Genomic DNA, 25,213 nt, shown 5'->3' with positions numbered 1-25,213 from the left:
CAGATTCCCAGTGCAAGTGAATGAGCCTAGACCACTGGACATGGCAGCAGAGCTGCACAGAGAGTTCTCCTAAGCCTTCATTTTAGGGCAGGGAATACGGTGTTGAAATGGATAATCTGCTATGTTACTTCAGCGTCACTCTGCAGGGACTCCACAATGACCCTTCACGGTGGCATGAAGCTCAGGGAGGACTCAAGCCGATGTGGCCACTGGTGTCACAACAGTGAGTAAAACAGGGGTAGGGTCTGTCTGAGTTTGGAGGAGATTCTCCTCGCTGAAACAAAACTGAATCCATAGATGCTGATGGGGAACAAATGAGACCAAGGGGCATTCAGCTCTCCTTTTTAATGCTTGTTTCCCTGAGTTATTTTTAGCATTACAGTTAACAAATGGGCTGGGTTCTGAAAGTTCATTTGTAATTTGGCTGTTTAGATTTTGGAACATACTTTCCCTATAAAAAAACAATGTTATAAATGGTGATGAGATTCCCAGGCTAGTTCTCCAAAGCCTATTTAACCCATAATGTAGCTAAAATACTGTCCTTCTACATGAAAAAAAAATTGTTTAATTGCAACATGAGTAATTAAATGAAACAGGGAAAACCATTAAAACTGAATAAGAAGTAGATTTATGTTCATCTTGAATGATGCTGTTTGCAGAAAACCTAATTTAATTTAAGAAGAGGTCTTTCCAAGGGCTTTTTTGGGAATGGCACAGGATTTATCCTATTAGGGAGAAAGAGCCTGGGCTCTGTCCGATCCGCAGTTATTGTATATTTGCATCATGTAACTGGCTCCCTTTCCTGATTTTAGGCTCCTCAGAAAGTCTTCTGGTCTAAATGTGTTTTCTTATATGGATTCTCACTGGGCAAAGTCCACGAAGTTGGTCTCCTTGGGGGTGAATTTTTGATTCTGAATCAATAGGTTAGCATCTGTCTTTGAGAATATCCTGGGAAGAGCAGTGTCTCAGTTCCACCAGCTCTGAGGCAGTGATGGGGTTATGCATTGGAGCCTTGAGGACTGAGGTCCAAGACCTGCCGGTGGGGCATTCTCAAGGTAACTGCATCGGGCAAGGTTCCCTGGGGGCCAGGTGCACTGCCTTCTCCATGGCAGCACCATCCTCACCAGGGGTCTCCTTTCAGATCTCCCTAGGGCAGCTCTTGGTGTGGATGGCTTGGGTGTCACCCAGGTATGTATAAGTCACGCCAGTCCCCTGTTGATTTTGTCCACCAGGCCATATAGATTGGTTTATCGGATTGGTCCTATTCTTTCTGTTTGGGGAATGCAAGCCTTGGCCAGAAGCTAGAGAGTGAATAACTGTGTTTAAGCAAGTGTGCCGGCAGCACGGGGGCGGGGGTTGCATATTGCAAAAATTAACACAAAGGCTTCCTGTCCTTTGGTGTCTGCCCCTTTGCAATGTGGTGAAGCACTTTCTAACCAGAGGCAGGACCTTTTCCCCACTTGAATTTGACTTGGCCTTGTGACTGCTTTGACCAACAGGATTTTAGCAAAAGTTCCTCAAGCAGAGGCACTTGTGCCCTGAGCCTTGGCTTCTTACTGCTCCTGGAAGTCTGAGAACTTCCAGCGTGCAAGCCTGCAATAGCTGTACAGAGGATGACAGGCCACACGAAGAACTGAGACGTCTCGGCCGACAGTGGGTTAAGCACAGATGTGTGAGTGAGGCCATCCTAGAATGAGCCACCAGCAAGTAGCCACCATGCAGCTGACCACAGGCAAGTGAGAGAACACAGTCCAGAACTGACAACAAACCCACAGAACTGGGATGGTTTTATGGTTGTTACGAAGCAAAAGCTAACTTCTATACACAACTGGCTCCAGTCAAGCCCATCTCACAACCTTCCTTCAGAGTCCACAGCTGCCTTCTATATAGATATGGCTCATCCCTTACAAATATGGTAATACATATAACCTTCTCCCTTCTCTTTGTCCCTTTCATCAAAAGTCTAAGAAATCAAGCCCCTCAAATCTACCCTGCCCGAACTATAGGCTTTGGAACAGATGCTTGGGCAATCATGACATTTTTCAATTTTGCACACACTTCGTGACTGATGGATGGATTTTAAGTCAATGAGGATACAACCTGGACTGTGGCTGCCACTTAAAGTTCAGGTGAAACCCATTAGCTGGGCACGAACAGGCACAAGTCATCTCACGATGCATTATCAGTGCCTGGTAATGCATCACAAATCTTTGTTCATGGGGCAAGAAATGGCCTTCTGGGGAAGCACACACAGTCTGGAAATGTGCCATAAAAGGGGTTTGAGTGATTCTCCCAACTTACTGAGCCCACTCTGTAGTCCTTGGTTTTCAATGTGGAAACAGGAGGAGAGAGACGACTACTTCGCATTCTGCAACTGTGCAAAGCTGCTTTTCTAACCCCCAGAACCACAGGAGAGGAGGCCCCCTCTGCTGGTGGTCTTGTGGTCATTCTCATGATTCCCCATAGCAACCCCAGATTATCCTCCTCCCGCCCCCGCCCTGATGAACATTTCTCCAAAGAATTTAGGTCATGTGAAGAAGTCATTGTCTCTGGGGTCATTAGGTCCCCCCTGAAAGCCTCAAATGCCCATAAATGTCAAAAAATCTGAGGACAGAGCCTGCAGATTCCATGGCCCCTTTTGGTTTTCCCTAGGCGTGGGACACAGGCGAAGTCCCTGTCTTCCCGGCCTAGATTTATTTTCAAGGGTTTAGCTCTGAGGAATGATGGGAATGTTTCAGCATGAGTGCTCCTGACCACGTGGAGAAAAGCCCCCGATACATTTCACAGACATCAGCGAGGATCCTGCAAAGTCCATTCTTTCAAGAACAAAATTGCATTTTATGAAGCCGTCCCTTTTCTGTTTCATCTGTCAAGCAGGTTTGCTGAGAATAATTTAAATTTCATGCAGCGGCAACTGCAGGGCCGTGGAGCTTCCTTTCTATCCCGTAAACAGGCCTGGCAGCCGTTGTGCTTCTCAGCGGCACTCTCCCCCTGGGCCCTTGATTGCCTGGAGCCTAGGGCCAGAGTACTGGCTCCCAACAACAGGGGGATTGGTCTCCCCCAAATATAAGAATACTTTGTCGAACTCAGTTTCTCATTTACCTTTCCAAAATGAACTTTTATTGAGTGCTTAACAAGTGGCAGATACTAGTCTATGCTTTTCTGCACATATTAGTTTAACCAATTCTCACAACACTTCCATAAGAAACATATCATTATCATTCCCATTTTACAAAGAAACTGAAGCTTGCAGAGGTCCTTGGCTCCTCTGCGGTAGACACAGGATTCAAACCCATTTCTGTTGGACTCAAAGGCTTGAAGTTCTCACCAGCTGTGCAATGTTGAGTTGACACGATCTTCAGCCTAGATTTTTTCTACTTATAACACAAGAGGTAAATATACCCATTTTCTTGCAGAAATTCAGTGTCTGCTGTCAGCTAGGTGGATGAGGGGATGGGAAAAGTTATCATAACCATGCTGCAATGTTGGTTACCATGGTGAATACACTGTGCCAGGCTCTGTTTCTCACTCCGTAGGTGACCTCTGCAAGTCTTTTTTTCTCAAAGTCTCACTCTTCTGACTTACAAAATACAGGGGTGGGGTTGCATGCTTACTTTTCTTGGGCTCTGGAAACTTGTGTCCTAGAGGATTAAGAGCTGACCTATGCCCCAGGGAAGCAGTTTATCAGTCTGAGCAAGTGTGTGTCTGTGTGTGTTGGACTGTGTGAGTGTGTGTGTGTGTGTGGTGTAAGTGAGTGTATGTGTGTGTGTGTGTGTGTGTGTGTGTGTGGTATGTATCTGGCTAGGCCCTCACCATGCTTCAGTCACCCAGGAGTTGTGTTTGTCCAACTGGCCTTTCGGCCTTGCATCTAAAACATGCAAGAAATCATCAGGCCCTGGAAAAAGGAAGAAACCAAAAGATCAACTCAGGCCTGGAGGCTGCAGTGACAGAAAAATTGCCATCATTTCCCTGAGCAGCCGCTGGGAGCACAGCCAGCCTTCCTCGCCCTGGAGAGCCAGGACTGCCCCTAACGCTGGGCAGAAGCAGCCCCACACTGGGCAGGGCAGATGAAGGGGCTGCCGTCTCTACGTGGGTGGTGACAGCCTGGGCTACGGGGGTGCCTGCAGCCGGCAGACGCTGTGACGCTCCCCCTGCTCCACATCCAGCCCACTGCAGATGCTAAGGCCTGACGGTGCCAACATTTGTCATCTCAGGGGTGGTTCTGGCCCACACAGCACTAGACCCTCTACTGAGGAAGCCAGGCCAGGACATTCAAGCAGCATATGCCACTATGGGGTGGTGAGAGTGGAAGCGGAGTGGTGCAAGTGTTAGTTGCTCAGTCATATCTGACTCTTCGCAACCCCATGGACTGTAGCCCACCAGGCTCCTCTGTCCACGGAATTTTCCAGGCAAGAATACTGGAGTGGGTTGCCATTTCCTTCTCCAGGGGATCTTCCTGACCCAGGGATCGCACCCGGGTCTCCTGCACTGCAGGCAGGTTCTTTACTGTCTGAGCCACACGTGGGGCGGGGCGGTAGGAATACACAAAAGGAAGTGAAAGCCACAGCTCTGCTTCTGGCTTCCATGCAGCTACCTGCCTCCCCAAGTCGTCCACCAGAGGGGGCCTCTGCCCTGTGTAGACACTGGGTTTTCAGGACCTCCCTGGTGGTCCAGTGGTTAAGAATCCACCTTCCAATTCAGAGCACTTGGGTTCAATCCCTAAGTTCAATCCCTAAGAAGTAAGATTTCCCCCAGAGCACAGAGCAACTACACGGGTGTACCGCAACTACTGAGCCTGCGCGCCACATCTAGAGAGTCCACGCATCACAATGAAAGATCCCTCATGACAGTGAAGACAGGATGCAGCCAAAAAAAAAAAAAAGTCACTGGGCTGTCTTGGAGGAAAGAGCCCATGGCTGACAGAAGTTTTAAGGTGCTCACCGCCATCACCCATTACTAGGTGGTGCTAACTCAGTCTCTGTTTGAGGCCCATTGGATCCCCCTTCCCTCCAGCCCCTTGCTGACATGTCACCATGGTCACGTCACAAGGTCAGCTTAAGGCCTGCGTGCATGCTAAGTCGCTTCAGTTGTGCCTGACTCTTTGCGACCCTTTGGACCGTAGCCCACCAGGATCCCCATCCATGGGATTCTCCAGGCAAGAACACTGGAGTGGGTTGCCATGGCCTCCTCCAGGGGACCTTCCTGACCTAGGGATCAAACCTGCGTCTCTTATGTCTCCTGCATTTACAGGTGGGTTCTTTACTGCCAGCTGGGGAGCCCCAGCTTGAGGCTTAACCACTCAAAAACTCAGTTCCTGTCCCTGCCTGCTTGGGGCCTAGCTCTTGTTTTCTTATCTGAAGCCTTACCTTTTCCTCTTGGTGAGGCCAGAAAATGATCACCTTGCCTTACAGGGGCGTGGCCTTGTCCCGTAAGCCTCCCCTGGGAGACGGGGACAATGGTGATGACCATAGTGCTCTATAGGGCATGTCCTGTGTGCCAGGCTTGATGTGATTCTGAACTCTTTACATGAGTTTTAACTCACATGATCCTCACAACTCTGACAGGCAGGTATGACCACTTATTCCAATGTTACAGAAGTGAGGCCCAGAGAGGTTATGCAACTGGCCCAGGGTCACTCAGTCAGCACGAGATAGAATGGAATTCAAATTCAGGCAGTCTGGCTCCAGAGTCTGTCTCCCTCCATTCCACAAAGCAGCCTCTGCCAACAGCCTCAACGGGAGAGGCATCCTCGGGTCACTCGGTTGCACCATCCAGGCCGCAGATTTGTTATATCCTGGCCCATGAGTTTCCTGAGGGCAAGAGCCAAACCTTGGCTGCTCAGTGAAGACGCAACTGGTCGACCAGGCAAACCACAGATACCTCCTAGTGGCTTGCCTGTCACTTGATGTGGTCCCGTCTCGGCTTAGACAAATAGGCTGGGGAAAGGAGTCTGGGGGTCGGCAGTTAGGCCAGAAGGGCAGAACGGAACCAGAACCCAAGTTCAGCCCCAAGGCCCCGGACGGAAACCACTGCTGTATTTTGTCCTCCCTGCCCGCCCCTACTCCCTTCTGAGCACCCCAGGAATCCAGGGTGCAATCAGGCACCTTTGCTTGACTGGACAAGCCTCTGCAGGTGTGAAACTGGGCTGAAGATGGTTACGGGGGAAGGTGTGCCAAGGAGCTGGCTGTCCACAGAGGCGTGAACTTTTGGCCCCTCTCCCTTCCCAGCCACCCAGCTTTTTCTTGCCCAGCTGTTGTTTTCTGTCTGAGGCCGGGTTCCTTTCCTCTGTATGCTGTGGTTTGGGGCCCAGCCAGAGATGATGAATATCAAGCTGCTTGAGAGCAAAGCAGGAGCCGTGTGGGCAGGGCAGGCCCTCCCCGAGTTTCCCCTCCAGTTCCCTGGCTTGGCAGAGCCCAAACCCCGGCCTGAGGCCCAGCCTGACGCTGTCCCTAAAAAGGCCTCCATCCCTGAGAGGGTAGAAACCATCAAGAGGGCTCCCCCGCCCAGCTCCTCCCTGCCCACCTGGACCCCCGGCCGTCAGCTCCAGACGCTGCCATCCTCCACATGGCCAACAGCTGGCCTAGCTGAGCGGCTGCCAGATGCGGTCGGCGGGGTGGCCGGCTGGGTCCCCTGGGCCGAGGTCACTGCCCCCGGAGCCGTCCTGGGGGCTGGCGCCTGGGGAGGAATGTGTTTGGCTGGTCCAGGGGCCTCGTGCCCACATTAAGCCTCCGTCTCCTCTCCCCTGTCCAACATTCCTTCCCTTTCCACCTCAGTGGGGCGGTGTTTTCATAACAGGAAAATGAAATCAATAAGGCACTGCCGAAGATGTCAGTGCGCTCCAAGCTGGCCTCCAATGGCTCCATTGTCTCGGGCCTCTGCCGGGCACTGCGTCGGCAGCACTCACAGTTATTAATGGGAAGCGGGGCTGAAAGGGAGCTTTGAAGATCGCCGAGACAAAGGCTCAGCACACCTGGAGCGCCACTTTCCAACACCACCGCCACCTCACAATGGCTGGGGCTGGGGCTCCCCTGCCTTTAACTTTTCCTGCAACTTTTATGAAAGCACAAAAGACTAGACACACACACATACACACACACACATGCTGGCCCTGAGACGGCTCCTAGGAGGCAGCTCTGAATGCCTGGCAGAGGTGGCGGGACCTGCAGAGCGCCTGCTTGCCCAGGACACCGGGTGGCCGTGAATGGGCTTCCGGCCACCAGCCTGGGTCCCGTCCCTCCAGGGACTCTGAGTGGCCCGAGGGGCACCAGCTCGGCCGGAAGCCAGGCAGAAGCCTTGGCGACATTTATACTTCCATGGTCGTGGTTGGTAACCCAGACTGTTTTCTGCTTTCGCTTCTGGGAGCTGGAGCCACTTCTGGAAGAGGGGAAAATGACCTGAAACTGACACCTTTGAGGCCTGGGTTCCTCCAGGAAGGTCCCCCCTCAGACTTCTCCCATAGACTTGGTTCCTCCGTGTCCTCAACTGGACAAAAGTACTGATGTCATAGGGTTGTCTGGGGATTGGAGGGGACCCTGGGTGTGCGTACGCTTGGTATGAACGCTGGTTGATACACAGCAGTTTTATGACCATTTAGGACCAACTGCTGGGCAGAATCTTTTTGCAAACTTGTCACCGGAGCCCCCAGGGGTCTTACCCATCTACAGGTCACCCACTTAGAGACCCTCTATCACCACCTTAGAGTTTCACAGCCCTTTCGCTGGTTAAATGCCTTTTGTCCATGTGACAGAGGACAACACATGGCCTCAGCACCTGCTTGTCTTCCCACAAGTTAGTCACAGAGAGAGGCTTTATGGAAACTAAAACCATGTGAACTTTAACAGTTGCCTGGCGCGGCCCCAGGGACACCTATACTCTGGAGAAGGAAGTATCCGGCTGGGGACTGTGGGGGAGCAGGGCTCTCCTGCCCGGCTCCTGCTCGCAGCGGACACCAGAGGGGTCTTACCTTGGTGGTGGTGGCGGGGGCAGAGCTGGCCACAAGGCTGGTGATGGCCTCGCCACTGCCAGTGGTGCAGGGCGTGGGGGCCGTGGCAGGTGTAGGCAGTCGGGAGGGCACCACGGGCAGCGGTAGAAGGCCGGGCCGGGCACTGAGGCTGCTGGCGGAGCTGCCCCCTGCCCCAGCGGTGGCGCTGCAGATGCTGGTGGTCCCATGCGTCCCATTGGCACTCCACTCGCGGCGGTCCCAGCCCACCCGGTAATCTCTTTCGAAGCGGCTGTGGTGCCGGGACATCTCGCTTGGCCGTGGCTGCTCCTCACGGGGAAACAGAGGCCGGACCTGTGGGCAGAGAGTGGAGAGGAGGGCAGTTTAAACAAAGGGCAGCCCCGCCGGGATGCGAGGACAGCCACGGCTGTCAGCGCCCATTAAACATCTTCTCTGGGCGCAAAACCGTTAGCTCATTTCATATTCACAGCAAGCCCACAAAGCATGGATCATTAGCCCCATCACAGATGAGGAATAAATGATTTGTCCAGGATCACATGGCAGAAGTGTAGTCAATGAGATTTGAATCCAGTCATGGTTTAAAGTGATGCTTTCTGTTTGGTAGCATCACATTACCCTGGACGATGCAGACGTGTGCCTGCTAATTATAACTAGGACTTTGTCCCCCCATCCTTGCTGTGAAAACAAGATCCTGTGGACCCCTCAGGCCCTGTTATCCTCAACCCTATGGTAAGGTGAAACAGCCATGTCAGGAGACTCAGTTTGTGGTGAACGAGGACCTTGACAACAGATCTCATTTGATCCTTAGAGTGGCCTGTGAGTTGGGAAGGTCATCCTCACTTTATGGGCCAGGGAACTCATTAAGAATAAGTGATTCCCTCAAGGTCCAAAAGCTAGAAGGTGAGAATGTGGCCAGGATCTCCGGCCTCCAGACCGTGACTCAGTGTAGGACTCAAGTCCAAGGTGTTAAGCTTTAGGGAGTTGAGAGTTTTCTTTTATAACCTGCGACTCAGTTGCTGGCACCAGAGTCCCCCAAGCTCCCCAGCCTCTGTGAACCAGACCGTCTCCATGCAGCTTTCCCGAATATCCGAACATAAGGCCCTCCGTGTTGTCATGGAGACCTAGACACACCAGATACCCCGAGGGCCTCCTGTATCATCAGGGATCGAATTTTGCTCAGCACGACCATGACTTGCCTGGCTCTGCACCAGTCACCCTCAGTCAGGAAGGATGTAAAGATACAGGAAAGGCTGTCCTAGTGGGCAAGGCCTCAGTGAGGCACATGCAGAGGGGAGAAGTTAGTGCTAGGGAGCCAGGGGCAGATTGAGCTGTTGTCTCCCTGCACATCACCTCCCCAGCTCTGCTCCCAGCTCAGGCATGACGTGGTTCTCTTTGATTCTTTTCCTTTCTCCACACACTTTCTGTCTAGGGTGTGAGCTCCTGGAGGTCAAGGACAGCTCCTGGCTCACTTTCCTAACCTGCCAGTCCAGCTCAGCTCGGGCTGGGGGCTCTGGAATTGCTGACTAGTAAATGGACCGCTTTATTTTACAAACTTACATTAAGCCTGATACCACTCTGGTTCTTGCACATCCAGACCTAGGTGCCAGCTTCTAGTGCCACAGAGCCAGAGCCCAGGCCAACCCAGTCCAGGCTGTGACGGACAGGGCCCTGGTAGCAGCTGTCCCCTATCTTGGCATTGTCCCCTCTGCTGGATACTTGACCCCCCACAGCCTGGGCTAAGCCCGCAGGTCCACCTGAAGCAGAGATGACTGTCCTTGTTAAGTTGGATGGTGGGCTCACTTAATTTCATTGCTATGCTTCATAGCTTATACCATGCCACAAAAATTGTATTCAATAGTAACAAAAGTTGTTTTTTCATCTATTCAATAGTAACAGCATCAAAATAAAAATGAACCTCCCTTTGATTATCCTCACAAACTTTTCCAACTGATGTTCTCAGGAGAGCTGGCTATGCTTGGTTCTGATCATGGTCCCTGCTCCTGCTCTGTCATCTACTCCTGTGTGGCTCTGGTCACTCCTCTGGGGTCATTCTCACTGAGGTCAAGAAGGACCTATTTGTCCCATCCAATGGGAAGTTTATGCCCATGTCTTCCTTAACCCCCCTCCCCACCCTCCTTGGCACAGCCGACCTTCTGGAAAGCTCCTCTGTGCAGTCTCGGCGACATTACGTTCTCTCACTTTTCCTCCTTCCTCTACCACCCCTCCTCCTGTCTGTGCAGCAGGCTCCTCTTTCTTGGCTCATTTTCAAGGGCCCCTATTTCCTCTTTGTTTCCCACCCTCCGCCCTGTCCCTGGACTACCTCATTCAGCCATGTTTCCTGGAGCCTCCCTTGCCTTGCACCACGCCCCCCATCCTGCTGCCTGAAGGTACCTAAACATGGTTCATCCTTAAATCAATGCATTGTTCTTTTGCCCAGACATGCATTCTCAGGAATTCCCTCTCAGAGAAAGCCATCTGCCTGTCCCCACGTCTGTCCCCGTACCTCCCAGCAGGGCTTTTGCGTCTGTTGCTCTAGTTGTTTCTCAAAATCTGCCTCCCTCCATCTGCACATCCACCCCAAATCATGCCTCCCACATACATTATCTCAAGCAGTCCGCTGTCCCCAGCTTCATCCTTCTTGTCCATCCTCCACCAACAGCCCTTGTGGCTTTTTTTAAAAAAACTTTGTTTATTTTATTATTACTGCCTTTTGAATCTTCTGCCGTGCCTTGTAGTGTGTGGGATCTTAGTTCCCCAACCAGAGACTGAAACCAAGTCCCCTGCTTTGGTGGTGTGCAGTCTCAACCACTGGACCGCCAGAGAAGTCCCTCCCTTATGGTTTTTTAAAGCACAGGTCTGGTCACCATCCTTTTCTCTCCTGCTTTAAATACTATCCTTCTGATAACGATCCAGACTCCTTAGGGTAGCCAGGGGATTCTTGAGCATCTGGGCTGGCTCTCTTTTTTGGCATCATCATTCATCATCATTCATTCATTAATGGGCTTCCCTGATAGCTCAGTTGGTAAAGAATCCACCTGCAATGCAGGAGACCCAGGTTCAATTCCTGGGACGGGAAGATCCCTTGGAAAAGGGATAGGCTATACACTCAAGTATTCTGGCCTGGAGAATTCCATGGACTGTATAGTGGTTGCAAAGACTGAGTGACTTTCATTTTCACTTTTCATTCTTCCCATCCCGGGAATGAGGTGCTGTCATTCCAAACACATTACAGTTTCTGAAGGTATCTCGCCCTCTGCCTGTGGACAAGCCCACCCTGTTCCTCTGCCAGAACTGGCTTCCCCTGAATCTGGCTAAGTCCTGTGTGTCTGTTATGACCCAACTCAGCCATTGACTCTTCTCAGAGGTTGTATTAACCACTCCTTTCCCAAGATCAGGTGAGAGAGCTCCTCTGTCCCCCTGAACATCTGCACCCACCACCATTCCAGCATCCATGGATGGCTGTTGTACATTTGCTACCCTTGAGAGGAAACTCCAGGCTTTATTGTTTCTATAATCCCAGCACCTAGCAATGCCTGGCTTAGAAGAGTGTTCAGGAGATATTTGCTGGATAAATAAACACATGTTTATTTCTTCTTAATTGCTCAATGTTTAAGGAAGGGACAAACACATTTGTGCAAAAGGAGAACCTTAGACATAAAACCTTGAATCTTCCAGCTGGAAATTCCCTGAAGGCACTGGAGCTAGGAACTGTCCTTTCTAAGAAAGCAGACCTGGAGTCTCTGAGGACAGCTCTGAAAGGAGGATCTACATGTTCAGGGGCAGCTGAAACCCAGGGCCTAGACTCTGGTCTCCTGAGGTTCACCTGTCAGGGCAGGGCTCTTGCTAATTACCAGTGCCCTTGGGGTGACTGCCTCCCTAGGCTGGATCCTAAGTGGGGCAGACATGATGCTCCAAGTTTAAAACACAGTGTTCTCTTTCTGGCCATCCAGAAAGACCCCTGAATCCTCCCTCGTAGTTAACTTGGGATCATGCATCTGATTTCACGCAGACAGAATGAGTGGGGAAGGGATGAAGGCCATTTCCAGAACTCTCTCTAAAAACATCTGGTGTGACCCTCTGCTTGCCCTGGTGACCTCAGAGGCCACATCTCCCAGCCAGTGCCATTATCTGATGGAAGAGGGTTGCCCCCCCATTTCAACCCCAGTGCCAAACTCAGCACAACTGGTACATAAATCTTTATCTTTAAGGCCGTGAGATTGGCAGTTTATTTGTTACTAAGTCTAACCTGGCCTGATTGGCACTAAATCAGCCCCTACATTCCTACAGAACAACACAACCTCCCACATTGTCAAGGAACCATCTCCTTCCAGCTGCTGAGGATGGAGATCAGGAGGGCTGCCGTTCAGGTGGCCTGCAGCCCTGAGACAAGCCCAGAGCTGGCACAGCATGTTTGGGATCCAGTCACAGGGCCCTCCTGGGCCCCAACAACACCTCTGATGCCGATCACACCTCTCAGCTTGCTACCTTGGAGAAGAGGGGCCCCCTGGACCACATTGTGGCTCTCTCCTCCTCACAGCCCTGGTGCATGGCAGAAAAGCCAGCCCAGCAGCTGTGCCTCTGCCCATCCCCATCCTGCTGCGCATCCCTGTGAGTCTCCTGAAAACACCAGAGAGACGGACACTCAGGCAGCTGGAGGACCCACAGTCTGGGCTCGGCCTCGTTAAGTGTATTCAAAACAAAGGTCAGCTATTTGCATGGCAGGTTTGGGCTCGACTTCATCCCTCAGTTTAATTTCCCCTTTCAAAACGGAATGAAAGGCGCATGCTGCCTGGTGTACCAGGAGTGAGACGGCAGAGGGCCAGTGCCAGAGGTGGCCGCGTCAGTATTTCCTGCTGGGCTGCGGCCTGTGGGCCCCCACGTGCATCTGGGGCTGGAGGAAGCGTTCGCCCGGGTGGGAGGAGGCCCCAGGCGCACGAGGCATTTCAGATGAACCTGGTCAAGCAATTACAGACAAAACATGCAGAAACGCTTCCTTGTCAAGGTGCACACCTGGCAGGCGGCCTGTGAATGGGCAGAGCCCGGCTTGGGGCCCGGGCACGAGAGAGGGGAGGGAGTCTGGCCACAATCAATCCCAGGTCCAGGGCTCTTAATCAGGGAGCAGGCTTGCCCCTGGGTGGGGTGACTGTGTGGCCAGCATCTTTTAAATTACACGCAAGTGTGAAGAAAGATCTCTAGGATCTAAAAAGTCTTAATTTGTGGGTGGGGGCAGGTTAGCCCGAGGTCCAGGGTAGAGACGTTTAGGGGGAGGTCCTGGGTTCAATCTGAAGAGTCTCCCAGGAGTGTTAATCACTCAATCGTGTTCGACTCTTTGCAACCCATGGCTGTAGCCCACCAGGCTCCTCTGTCCATGGGATTCTCCAGGCAAGAATATTGGAGTGCATTGCCATACCCTCCTCCAGGAGATCCTAAGGGGCAGGTCCCAGGTTCAGTCTGAAGAGCCTCCCAGAGGCGGGGGTTTTACGTGGAAGGCTTGGCTGTGGCTGCTGGGGTGCTGGGAGGGCACCCACTCCTTCACTAGGGGCGTTGATCTCTGCACCATCCAGGGATACTGGGCTGGCAGAGACGACGGGAGGGGGATGGGGCCCCCAACTGGGGCGGGTGGAAGCCCATGTTTGCTTGCCTGAAGCCTCACACCTCTCAGTTCCCTAAAGGCATGCACCACCACCAGCTTGCATTGTAGCCCCTCAGGCAGACACTGGGTTTCCACTCTTCCAGAACCAGACCTAGATTCAGAGAGCCTGGGCCTGGCACACAACTGGGGAAGCTGGTCCCCGACCCTGGTTCCCAGTCCCTTCTCTCTGCACATGCCTCTCCTCCCCTGGGGAGAGTGAGGGGAGGGGAGGCCCTGCTCACAGAATCGCAGTGGAGGGGAAGAATGGGGTGAGCACATCACCCTGGGACACTCCAGAAGGGCCCAAGGGCTGCTGTGGATGCACAACCATTGGCCCTGCACCACCCCGCCCCCAAGCCCTGCCCCTACCTCCCTGTTCAAAGCCACACAGACTAGAGCTCAGTACACACAGGTAGACACCAAGCCTAAGGACAGAGCCCCCCAGCACCCTAAAGGGGGAGGAGGCCCACACTGACCGGCTCCAGGGAGAACAATGACCCTCCAGCCCAACTAACTCAGGGCTGAGATGAGCCCTCAAAATTATTACAGGGTCAGCCTGGTGTGCCTGTAGCATCCAAGCCCCGCTGTGAGGAAGACCTTCTTCCTTATCCAGGGCTCCTCCCCGGGAGAGAGAGGAGGGTCTGTTCCTGCTGCCCCCCAACTCCTGAGGGATAAGGTGCTGGCTCCCATGATGACTCACTTGCTCACCAGAAAGGGTATGGGCTCCCCCAGCAGGGGCCTGGGCCCGGGACCTCCACACACACGCTCCACGCTTGGGCTCCCCTTCACCTGGAGTGAATGGAAGTCAGAAGTTGGCTTCCCTGCCTACTGGGCACTGGGGCCAAGCCCTCATTCTGGTCATCGCCACTGAGCACCAGGTGTGCCAGGATGCAGGCAACACCACCTTGTCCTGGGTCTCTTTCTCTTCCCTTGGAGTAGTCAGAGGAGGATTGCTAACTGGGATGAAAACAAAATGATGTAACTGCTCCAGCCCCTGACTTCCAGCTCCTGCCCCAAACCTCTGTCCCTTGACTGTCCCTAGAACCCTCATCTCCCAGCCTCTCTCCTTCTCTGCGCTCCTGATGCCCAAATGGAAAGTGTACTTTGGGCCTTCACTCTGCACCAAGCCTCGCTTGTCTTAGTTTTGCTGCAGCTACTGAAAGAAGTGATTCTGCCTGTCTGGAATTTGACCAAAAGTTTTAGGTGTTGTTTATTTTATTTTCTATGTCATGGTTGCATGCATGCGTGCTAAGTCCCTTCAGTCATGTCCGACTCTGGACTGTAGCCCACCAAGGCTCCTTCGTCCATGGGATTCTCCAGACAAGAACACTGGAATGGGTTGGAGGATCAAACTGCTGCCCTCCACCAGGGGATCTTCCTGACCCAGGGATTGAACCCGCATCTCTTATGTCTTCTGCATTGGCAGGAGGGTTCTTTACCACTACTGCCACCCGGGAAGCCCCTGTTGTGGTTAGATTACCTTTATAATGATAGAAAAGGGAACGTCTTTACTTTAGAGTTGTATAAGAACCAGTCTGGTACTACGGAGCCTACCCATCCTTCCCCACTGGGAAATACGGGCTCCATCCCAGTCAGTGCCTGGCTTAAGTCTGGTTCAGACTCTGGAAAACATGCACAGAGCTGGACCATTTCATGCTCAACGCTCCAGTCAGACCCCAGGAGCTGGGCAGGCCCCAGGTGTTCGGCACCTCTCAGACCCTGTCTCACCAACTCACCACTGAGCTTCTGGGTTCCAGGGTCTCCTTGCAAAGGGCCCACACTCTTTGTTCTGTTTGGAGAAGCCACACCCCACTAGCTGCCTGAGTTTGAACGCTGGCCCTGCCCCTCTCTGCTCTGCTAGCTCAGCCCCAGGTGACCACTCCAGGACTCGTCCTGGGGCCCCCGGACAATGGAAAGAGAGCCAAGTGAGGTGTCAAGAGGGTTGTGTTTGAACCACAGCACCACTTCTTGGGCTTCCCTGATAGCTCAGTTGGTTAAGAACCACCTGCAATGCAGGAGACCCCAGTTTGATTCCTGGGTAGGGAAGATCCACTGGAGAACGGATAGCCTACCCACTCCAATATTCTTGGGCTTCTCTTGTGGCTCAGCTGGTAAAGAATCTGCCTGCAATGTGGGAGACCTGGGTTTGGTCCCAGGGTTGGGAAGATCCGCTGGAGAAGGGAAAGGCTACCCACTCCAGTATCCTGGCCTGGAGAATTCCATGGAGTGTATAGTCCGTGGGGTTGCAAAGAGTCAGACATGACTGAGCAACTTTCACTTCACCGCCCCTCACAAGCCCCAGGAACTCAGGGATGCTGTGGGTTATTCATCTGGGAAGCAGCAATGGACAGCTCTGCCTGCCCCCAGGGCCACTGTTAGCACCAAACTGTAAACCTCATGAGCCCTCTGTGTGCGAGAAAGAGCCCCATCCCTGGATAATGACCAGATCTGAGTTACAGGGAGGACAAGGATAGCCCCCCAAGGTCAACAGGAAGCAGGCAGGTTTCCAGGATGATGATGAAGGAGGCGGCTGTGAACTAGGAAGCTGTGTGGGTCTGTGTCTCATGGACTCCCTGAGACCCCCTGTGCTGGGTGGCTGGGACCTTGCAGGGTGCTCTGTCACTCAGGGCCACTGTGGACACCTCACCGTGGTGGAAGGAAGGTCATTTTCAGCAGAATGTCTGTGTTCAAGGGGATCTCCTATCACAAACCCCAGAGCCTGCCCTGATGGACGGGTTTCTGCTGCAGCTCAGGGCACCATGACAGACACAGGTCCAGGGCCCAAGGGTGGCCTGGAGGGGGGGACCAGAGGATACCAGGTTCAGGTTCAGCCCTGCTGGCCGGGCCGTGTCTCCATAATTCGGTGTCATGTCTGCTTGCTGGATACCAGAGCAGCGTCTTGTCCCACAGACTTGCCTCGACATGAATAATTCATGAATAAATAATCAATCATTGTGAATGTCACAGTCCTTTGCTTTGTGTTGTCCATGCGGGACTGGGGCCCAGGGGCCACTGTCGAGGAGCCCACGGCACCGGCCCCTGAGACTCCTGTGCTCGCCGACCTGTGCTTTGTGCACCCCCAAACTCACGGCAGGACAGTGGTGCTCTGTGTCCTGGGATGTGCTCTGTGTCCCCAACTGTTGACACACCTGGTGTGCACACTGGCCCCAAGATCACAGGTGACTAATGACCCTTCCCTCCTTCCTATCATTAAGGCATGCAGAGGAGTGGGCGCCGGCTGTGAGGGCCCGAAGGCACGATTAATCCACAGGACGGTGGGGAGCCCGCGCTGCCTCCAGACAGGGGGCTGAAGAATGAGCCGCGGCCCGTCCAGCTCGATCGGAAAATGTATGATTGCCTCGTTTGGGGGAGACGTGCTGCCAAGTCGGTTGGAACAGTCCCTGCCCATCTTTCTTATTTTCGTTTCCCTCTCTGCATCTTTAGTGTTTCTTCTGGAGCAAAATAATAAACGGCAGCCGGAACACCATCTTGGCAAATGCAGCACAAAGGAATTCTCTGGGTGCTTCTGGGGAAGCCGGCCTGGTCCTGTAACTTGGCACCAATGTCAGCAGGAGCTGGGGATGTCGCTGGGAAATGCCTCCCTGGGGGTGCCTCGGCTCCCAGGACCCCCTGTCTCCACCAGAGCCCCACCGACTCAGACAACTTGGTTCTGGCTGAGTCTGGGGGGCTGGGCCCACTCCAGCCCTCCTGCAGGAGGCCTCCTCCAACCAGCCCTCCCTTCTCCGAGCTCACAGAGGCCGGCTGACGACCTAGGAATGGGCTGGCACATTCTACTCCCCCGTGAATGCCACTCCTATGAGGGTGTGCTCCCTAATGACAGGGCCCCCTCTGTTTCCTCCATGGAACTGACTGGGCACAGCTGCCTGGGTCTGAGTGCTGGGCCTGGCCCTCCTCTGCTCTGCCAGCTCAGCTTCTGGTGATTGCTCCAGGACTCATCCCCAGTGAGGAGTCAAGAGGTTTGCGTTTGAATCCTGGCCACTACTCTGCAGGCTAGGCACCCAGAGATAGAGGACAGGAAACACTCCCAGATCAAGGCAGCAAGCCCTTTCCAGCTCGGAACACATTCTGAGGCGAGACAGGTGTCCAGGGTGAAAAATGTGAAGAGGCCACCATCTCAGGTCTGATCTTGAAGGCGTGGCCTCCTCATGGCTTTTCCAGCCCACGCCCTGCTCCTGGGGATGCAGTATTCCTTAGCAGAGGCAGGTGTTTATCACTTCAAGCGGACATAAGATGTGCCAGTTGTGGGGCCAGACCGGACCCAGGGCTCTGTTTCAAATCCTCTGACCAGCTCAAAAGCCAAGCAGCTTCTGGAACATCCCTAGGCTAATGCCAGTCTCTCCCTGATCTCAGCCACAGGACTGACCTGGGTATGGTTTTATGATTAGGTCCTTTCCTTTAAAACACCAAGGCCGCAGAGAACTGAGCACAGACATTGCTGTCACGTTTCACCCCTGCTCTGAAAGGGAATTTTCCTTCCACCTGCCTTGTCCAGCCAGGAGGGATCACCACTCTCCTATTTATACCCCCTACTCCCAGCCATCACTGGTCACTCAGCAGGGCAAGTGTGACGATTGCCCAGCCCTGGTGCCAGGCTTGGGGTGGCTTGTCCCAGCATTGCTGCTTAGCTGCTGGCAGCTTCAGGGCCTGGACCCAACTGAGCAGCCTCTACCAGACCCTTGAGCCTGGGGGGAGAGAGGCGTCGGGGATGCGACAGCTTACATTAGAAACCAGGGCAGTGACGTCTTAACCTAGGGGGCATCAAGCTCTGTAACAGAAGGCTTGAGGGTGTCATCTTTACCTCTAAAGGAAGACAGCGACTTTTTCCCACTGCCAGTTAAACCTGCCTGCTTTTCCTAGGTCTTAGCTCATCCAAAAACTTTGAGGGAGACACAATCTGGCAGATTCCAGCCCAGTGGGTGGATTGCTCAGAGCAGGGCAGGGAGGGAGCCCCTGCATTAAAGGTCCAGCGGTGGTCACGGCAACAACAGCATGGCTTTCTAGGGCTGCAGTGCTTACTGCGGATGTGCTGGCACTGGCTTTTGTAAGTGGGGAAAATGAAAAGGAGAGGATGGAGATGAGGGCTTGGGTGGTGGCCTAAGCACCGCTACCCAAGGGCAGCTTGTATGTCTGTGGTGTTGGCACCACCTTGGGGCTTGTAGATTGCAGAATCCCAGGCTTGCCCCAGCACCACTGAGTCAGAATCTACTGTTTTCACAAGATCCCTCAGGAGGACTTGAACGCAGGTAGAGCTTGAGACTGGAGAAGGCAATGGCACCCCACTCCAGTACTCTTGCCTGGAAAATCTCATGGATGGAGGAGCCTGGTGGGCTGCCGTCTATGGGGTCTCACAGTCGGACATGACTGAAGCGACTTAGCAGCAACAGCAGCAGAGCTTGAGACACGTCAGCCTAAGATCAGCTGTTAGCAGGATCAGCGTCGGCCCGAGGACCCCGGCATTCTGATGCTCCTACAGTGCTTGCCAGTGCTGTGATCACCCTGGACGGCCCTGGGGGGTGGGGCAAAGGTGTTTGGAGAAAATCCATATTCCATAATTACAGGGCTTTCTGAATGCTAAGCCGCTTTAGTTGTGTCCAACTCTTTGCAACCCCATGACGGTAGCCTGCCAGGCTCCTCTGTCCCTGGGATTCTCTAGGCAAGAATACTGGAGTGGGTTGCCATTTCCTCCTCCAGAGGATCTTCTGGACCCAGGGATCGAACTCATATCTCTTAGTCACCTGCATTGGCAGGCAGATTATTAACCACGAATGCCACCTGGGAAGCTTAATACACGACCTAAAAAGACAAATGTCTCAAAATGCTTTTGTGATGATAGATTTCCAGAAAAAATGCCACTGATTCCTTTTCTGGGCACAATTTCTGGTGCAAAAAGCAATCTCCCTTCCTCGGAAAGGTGGTATCTAGCATATGCGTTAGAGGAACGATAAACGATATTAAAAGAACAAGGCTCCCATTTCTGTCCCTGCTTGTGTGCACCTTTGCTTTGAGACATTTTGGCTGTTTTGATGCAGTAATTTTTTTTTTTTTTTTTGAAAAGGCGCACATGATTCAGAGACTTTTCTCATGGGACTAATTGACTAGGCATTTGTGCTATTGCTCTTGGTGTAAATCATTATAATGGTGATAATGAAAAATAAAAAAGATATTGGAAATGACAGTTGGCAGCATAATATCAGCATAAACGGAGGGAAGAAGGGAGGCGTGTATAAGTTAGGGGCTCATAAACATTAGGATTGACGAGGCAGCTGTGGCAGCGGGTATGGTTTGATGTCCTAGAGGACCATTACCCAGACAAGTAACCATCTCTGGTTCCTTCTGACTTCCTGCGCTGGGTGGCTCCACTGAGAAGGGCAACACCACGGTCTGGAGCCTGCTTTCCCACCATCCTGCAGACACACACTCGCAGACTTGGGAGCTAGACTTCACAGTTACCTCCCTTCTCCAAGCGGGCCTCCCGCTCTCTCGCAGACTGCCTCTGGCACGCCTCATTATTCCGAATCTTGCAGAAATGACTAATTCGACGAGATCTCTCTTCACAGCAAATGGTGTTCATCAGTGACCCAAGCTGATGGATGAATCCTCCTCGGTGCCTGGAGCCAGACCAGCAGCTAGAGTTGCACAGAAGAAAGACGAATACGCGCTCTCTATTTGGCTGCCAAAAATGCTCTTGCAATTTGCTTTCTTCTAGACAAGAGTCTATTCAAAAGTCTATTTGGAAACATTAGGGAACGGCCGTCACATGGCCGGCAGATCATACTGCCTGTGACAGGATATTATCTTCCTTGGGAGAGACTCGACTGCTTTTTTATTTCAGTGAGTAAGTAGTGTCTGGGCTGATGGCTGCAGAATTGCTCCGAGGGCTGGGGACATTAAAATCCCTGTCCAGAGTGAATATACAACCAACAGCCACTTCAGCGGCAGGATTTGTGGCGCCTTCACCGGTGTTGGCATGAGCCTGCTGCTCTCTCGTCTCCATCTCCGGGGGAGGGCTCTTCTTTATCCAGAACCCCTCCCTGGGAAATTAAGAGGCAGCTGGCTTCCTCTTCTGGGGCTCCATCATGGGTCAGGGCTCTGCCCCCACTTTCCCTCCCAAGCAACCCCCTGGGCATGCCCTGGATGCACACTTGTCCTGACCTTTCCTTGTCAGGTCATACCAAAAGTACTAACTGCCTCTTGCGCCATAATGCATGACTCGGTGCAAGATCTGAAACCAGGCGGGGATGGGGCAAGGTTCTGGCTTTGGGGGAAAGTAGTGCTGGCAAGAGAAAAGCACACAGTAAAGATATATTACAATGGCCAAAGTGTTTGTTTGGGCTTCTCGTAAGATCTTATGGAGCCCCTGAACGAACTCTTGAGAGTCCCATGGACTGCAAGGAGATACAACCAGTCCATCTTAAAGGAAATCAGTCCTGAATATTCATTGGAAGGACTGATGTTGAAGCTGAAACTCCAATACTTTGGCCACCTGATGCGAAAAGCTGATTCATTTGAAAAGACCCCGATGCTGGGAAAGATAGAAGGCGGGAGGAGAAGGGGATGACAGAGGATGAGATGCCATCATCGGTTGGATGGCATCACCAACTCAATGGACATGAGTTTGAGTAAACTCTGGGAATTGTTGATGGACAGGGAAGCCTGGAGTGCTGCAGTCCATGGGGTTGCAAAGAATCAGACACGACTGAGCGACTGAACTGAACGAACTTTACGGCTATCCCAGTAGGGAGACACAAGCACCCCTGGGCTCAGGGGATGGAGGCAGTGGCTGTTCTGGGCTGGAGCTGGCAGGGTGGGTCTGGGTGGCCCTGGAGCCCAGGGGAGCCCAGCTTCCTGGGGCTTCATTCATTTCAGAGGACAGACTGTGTTTAAACAAGGACAGTGAGGAAGGGTGTGTGGGAGAGGAAAGAAATGCCAAGGATGGAGTTGCAGCTCTGTCCGCCATGCATCCGATCCGCTAAGCTCACCCCAGACGTGGGCTGTAACAACCTCTCTCCCATGGAGAGAGGTTCCTAAACAGTCTTTGCCTTGGCTTTGGGAGCTGAGGGCCTGCACTGGTCACTGGGGTTTTCTCCATGATCAGCGTTGGGGAGGGGAGAAGTGTTTTGGGTCACTTGGAAGAGACTTTTGTCCCCGGGTCCTGCCACTGACCCTTGGTGTTGGCCACTCTCCTGCTCACCTCTCCCCAAGGGTGTGGCTCACCTTAGCCCTCAGAGCCTCCTCTGCCTGTTTTGGGAGCTGCTGTCCTACGTGTGGACTTCCCAGGTGGCCTAGTGATAAAGAACCCGCCTGCCAGTGCAGGAGACATAAGAGGCAGGGGTTCGATCCCTAGGTCGGGAAGATCCTCTGGAGGAGGGCATGCAACCCACTGCAGTCTTCTTGCCTAGAGAATCCCATGGACAGAGGAGCCTGGTGGGCCACAGTCCATGGGGCTGCAGAGTCAGACATGACTGAGCACATCTATCTTGATGCACCTGCTTCAGATTTTCACTCTTTATTCTATGTCTGTATTTTTAATTTAATTTAATTAAAAAGGAAAAAAACCTACCCAGACCAGAGGGCAGCCTGTTGCGAGGTTGTGTGTTTTATCACCACCCGAGCATGCAAACGAGGCAGGCTCTGTTGACAAGTTCACATCTCCAGTGCAGAGCTGGCTGTTTGAACAGCTTGTGTGCAGTAATTGAAACATGGATTTTTTTGTTGCCTTTCTGTTTATTTTTAGATTAACCAAGCAGGGACACTTGGCTTCTAGGCTGTCACTTCCACCCCGTCGGGCAGCCTGGGACCCTTGGCCCCATGCCCCCCAGCAGCAAAGACCACCATGTTCCCTCACCCTCCCTTGGGTTTGTCCCGTGTCTAACTCTGGGTTTGACCTTCACAGTGACCCTCAGGGCACAAGGCTGAGAAGCTGATGGATGCAGGCTGTCTGTTGGCTGTTCCTTAACCCCCAGGTCCCTGAAGACTGTATCCCTACAATGTTGGACTCTCACAGTCACTCTGGGTCAGCCACCCCCTTGGACAATGGTGTTACCTGAGGATAGAGTGTCAGGGCAGAGATGGAACTGTAATCCAGGCCTGCCATTCCTTGGGCAAGGTGGCTCCAATGAGGGAAGGGTTACAGACTCAGAGAGGAGTCTCTGAAGAGTCTCTCAGGGTTTAGTTTTCTATTTGGGCTACTTAAAAAAATGATGTTTGCATCCACCTAGCTAGGTGAGTTAGGCTACGATAATAAACAGCCCCCAGTCTCAGTGGTTTGTGGTCTTCCTTGGTGGCTCAGTAGGTAAAGAGTCTGCCTGCAATGTGGGAGACCCGCGTTCAATCCCTGGGTCAGGAAGATCCCCTGGAGAAGGGAGTGGTAACTCACTCCACTATTCTTGTCTGGAGAATTCCATAGACAGAAGAGCCTGGTGGGCTATCGTCCATGGGGTCACAAAGAGTCGGACATGACTTGAATGTACTTAACAGTCAGTCTCAGTGGTTTAACTACAATTACGAGCCTTTCATTCATACCACCTGTTCACCACTGGTCACTTGGGGACCTTGCTCCGTGTCTTTCTTCTTCAAGACACAGGTAGAGTGCTGCCCCTCGCCTGGGCACTGCTGGCCATGGTTGCAGAGCAAAAGAGCGTTTGGGGGATCACACACACTGATTCTTAAAACTGTCCCTTAGAAGGGACACGTGTCCTTCCTGTTCTCATGTTATTGGCCAAAGCAAGCCACATGGCCATGTCTAACTTTAAGCAGGTAGAAGAGTGCCATCTATTACATACTTAGTAGAAGACCTGGTTTTGAGGAAAAGAGAGCCAAGGAGGTGTGTGTGTGTGTGTCTCTGTGTGTGTGTGTCTGTGTGTGCGCTTATAGATTGCCTGGGCTAAGCTAAGTTTTCCTCCTCTGAACCCTGCAGCATCCCTGAATCCCTCCATCTTACCAAGAGCCACATTCGCTTCACACGCTATGATTTTTGTCTTCCCATCCCAGGAGACTGGCAGCTCCCTGAGTGCAAAGCCTGCCTCCTCCTCATCTCACTGACCCAGGCAGCCTCCCCGTGGGCTGGGTGCAACAGACGGCCTCACTGACGTTTACTGGGCTGAACTGTCTCAAGGGCTGTGTTCTGGGCAAAGAGGACATGAAATTGACAAGGGTCCTGAGACCGCTTTGTTCTTCCAATGGTGTACCCCCACTGCATGGCGCGAGGCCTTACTCTGTGCCACCTCTTCCCATAAGACTTCCTGGGTCATCCAGGTGGCATGGATAGTGCTCTGGGACTCCCCCTACACTCAGCACTGCTCTTATTACAGATTTTGCAAAATGATAGTTGTGTAAAAGGCTGACTAAACAGGCTGAACTCAGTGGGATATCAGCAGCAAACAGATGATTTTTTCTCCCACTACTTCCCTTCAAATCTACCCTGTTGAACCCAAACAGCTTTTTTTTTTTTTTTTTTTTTCTTTTTTGATCACTTTTGGGAGCTACTTCTATTATTATTACTATTGCTGCAGATACTTCTACTACTGAGAACTATTGCTTACTGAGCATCAGGGCTGCATGCATCAGCTCTCTTAAACCTCTGAGGAGGGTACATTTACTAAACTGAAGCATGGAGAGGTTCATGTAGGGTGTGTGGTCACCGACTTAGTCATGGGCAAGGTCAGCTCTAAAAACAATCTTATCCTTATTTTCTTCTTGGCCACCTAATGCAAAAAGTCAACTCATTGGAAAAGACCCTGATGCTGGGAATGGTTGAAGGCTGGAGGAGAAAAGGGACCACAGAGGATGAGATGGTAGGATGGCATCACCAACTCCATAGACATGAGCTTGAGCAAACTCCAAGAGATGGTGAAGGACGGGGAAGGCTGGCATGCTGTAGTCCATGGGGTCACAAAGAGTTGGAAATGATTTAGTGGCTGAACAACAACAACAGAAGCTTCCCCTTTGCCAAGTTTGATCTCTTACTGGAACCTTGATCTCATGCCCAGTTCCAAGTTTCTCCCCTGGGCCTAGTCCCCACTCACCCAGTCTCAGGATTCAGTAATAGGAGTGGGGGTAGGGGGTGGGCATGTGACGCTCCCCAGGTACTGCCTCTTTGTCACTCACTAACTGCTGCTCCTGGCTTCCCCAGAGTGCCCAGGACAAAGGCTGAGACAAAGGCATGGCGTGGCCAGAGCATGGCAAGCCTGCGGAGGTGGCTTCTTGAGGGGCAGAGACCCAGTGGGCACTGTTGTGCATTCTTTGGCAGGAGTAAACTGGATGATCTGACTGTACTCGGCGAGGTGCCTGAAGAGCTCTGCTGGCTCACCCACTGCTGGGCTGTCCTCCTGGGTGGGCTCTCCCAGGATGGCTCAAGCCTGACTCCCTCATGCAGTGTCCGCCTGGAGAGCATGGCCATGAGATTACCCTGACCGCCACCTCTGGTCTTGCAGAGTCAGGCATGGTGCTGGTGCCTGGTCACATTCTCCCAAATGCCCCAGGCTCAGGGCAGTGCCAGGTCGCATGAAGGAAAGGCTCGGGCTGACAGCTGGTGGGGATGTCTCCCCAGGAGTGGAGGAACATCTTCATCACTCCTCCCTTGGATAACGCTCTTCTCGGGA

General features: G+C 52.6%; 1 protein-coding gene across 6 annotated transcripts in view; it reads right to left on the bottom strand.

Moving 5' to 3' along the window:
- The window catches only part of KLHL29 (kelch like family member 29), a 331,409-nt gene that overhangs the window by 137,802 nt on the left and 168,394 nt on the right, over window positions 1-25,213 (bottom strand). For 5 of the 6 annotated variants that reach the window (XM_005895660.3, XM_070379185.1, XM_070379182.1 and 2 more), the window contains one exon: window positions 7,964-8,293. In XM_005895660.3, the coding sequence (XP_005895722.2) occupies window positions 7,964-8,248 (285 nt within the window). In that variant the 5' untranslated portion in view covers window positions 8,249-8,293. Of the gene's footprint in view, window positions 1-7,963; window positions 8,294-20,063; window positions 20,204-25,213 lie in introns of those variants that run through there. The other variant, XM_070379183.1, reaches the window with a different exon arrangement.

This window comes from Bos mutus, chromosome 11, assembly GCF_027580195.1.
Source record: "Bos mutus isolate GX-2022 chromosome 11, NWIPB_WYAK_1.1, whole genome shotgun sequence".
In the NCBI taxonomy this organism is placed as follows: domain Eukaryota; kingdom Metazoa; phylum Chordata; class Mammalia; order Artiodactyla; family Bovidae; genus Bos; species Bos mutus.
The sequence above is the reverse complement of the archived record's forward strand: the minus strand, read 5'-3'. Positions and strand labels throughout refer to the sequence as shown.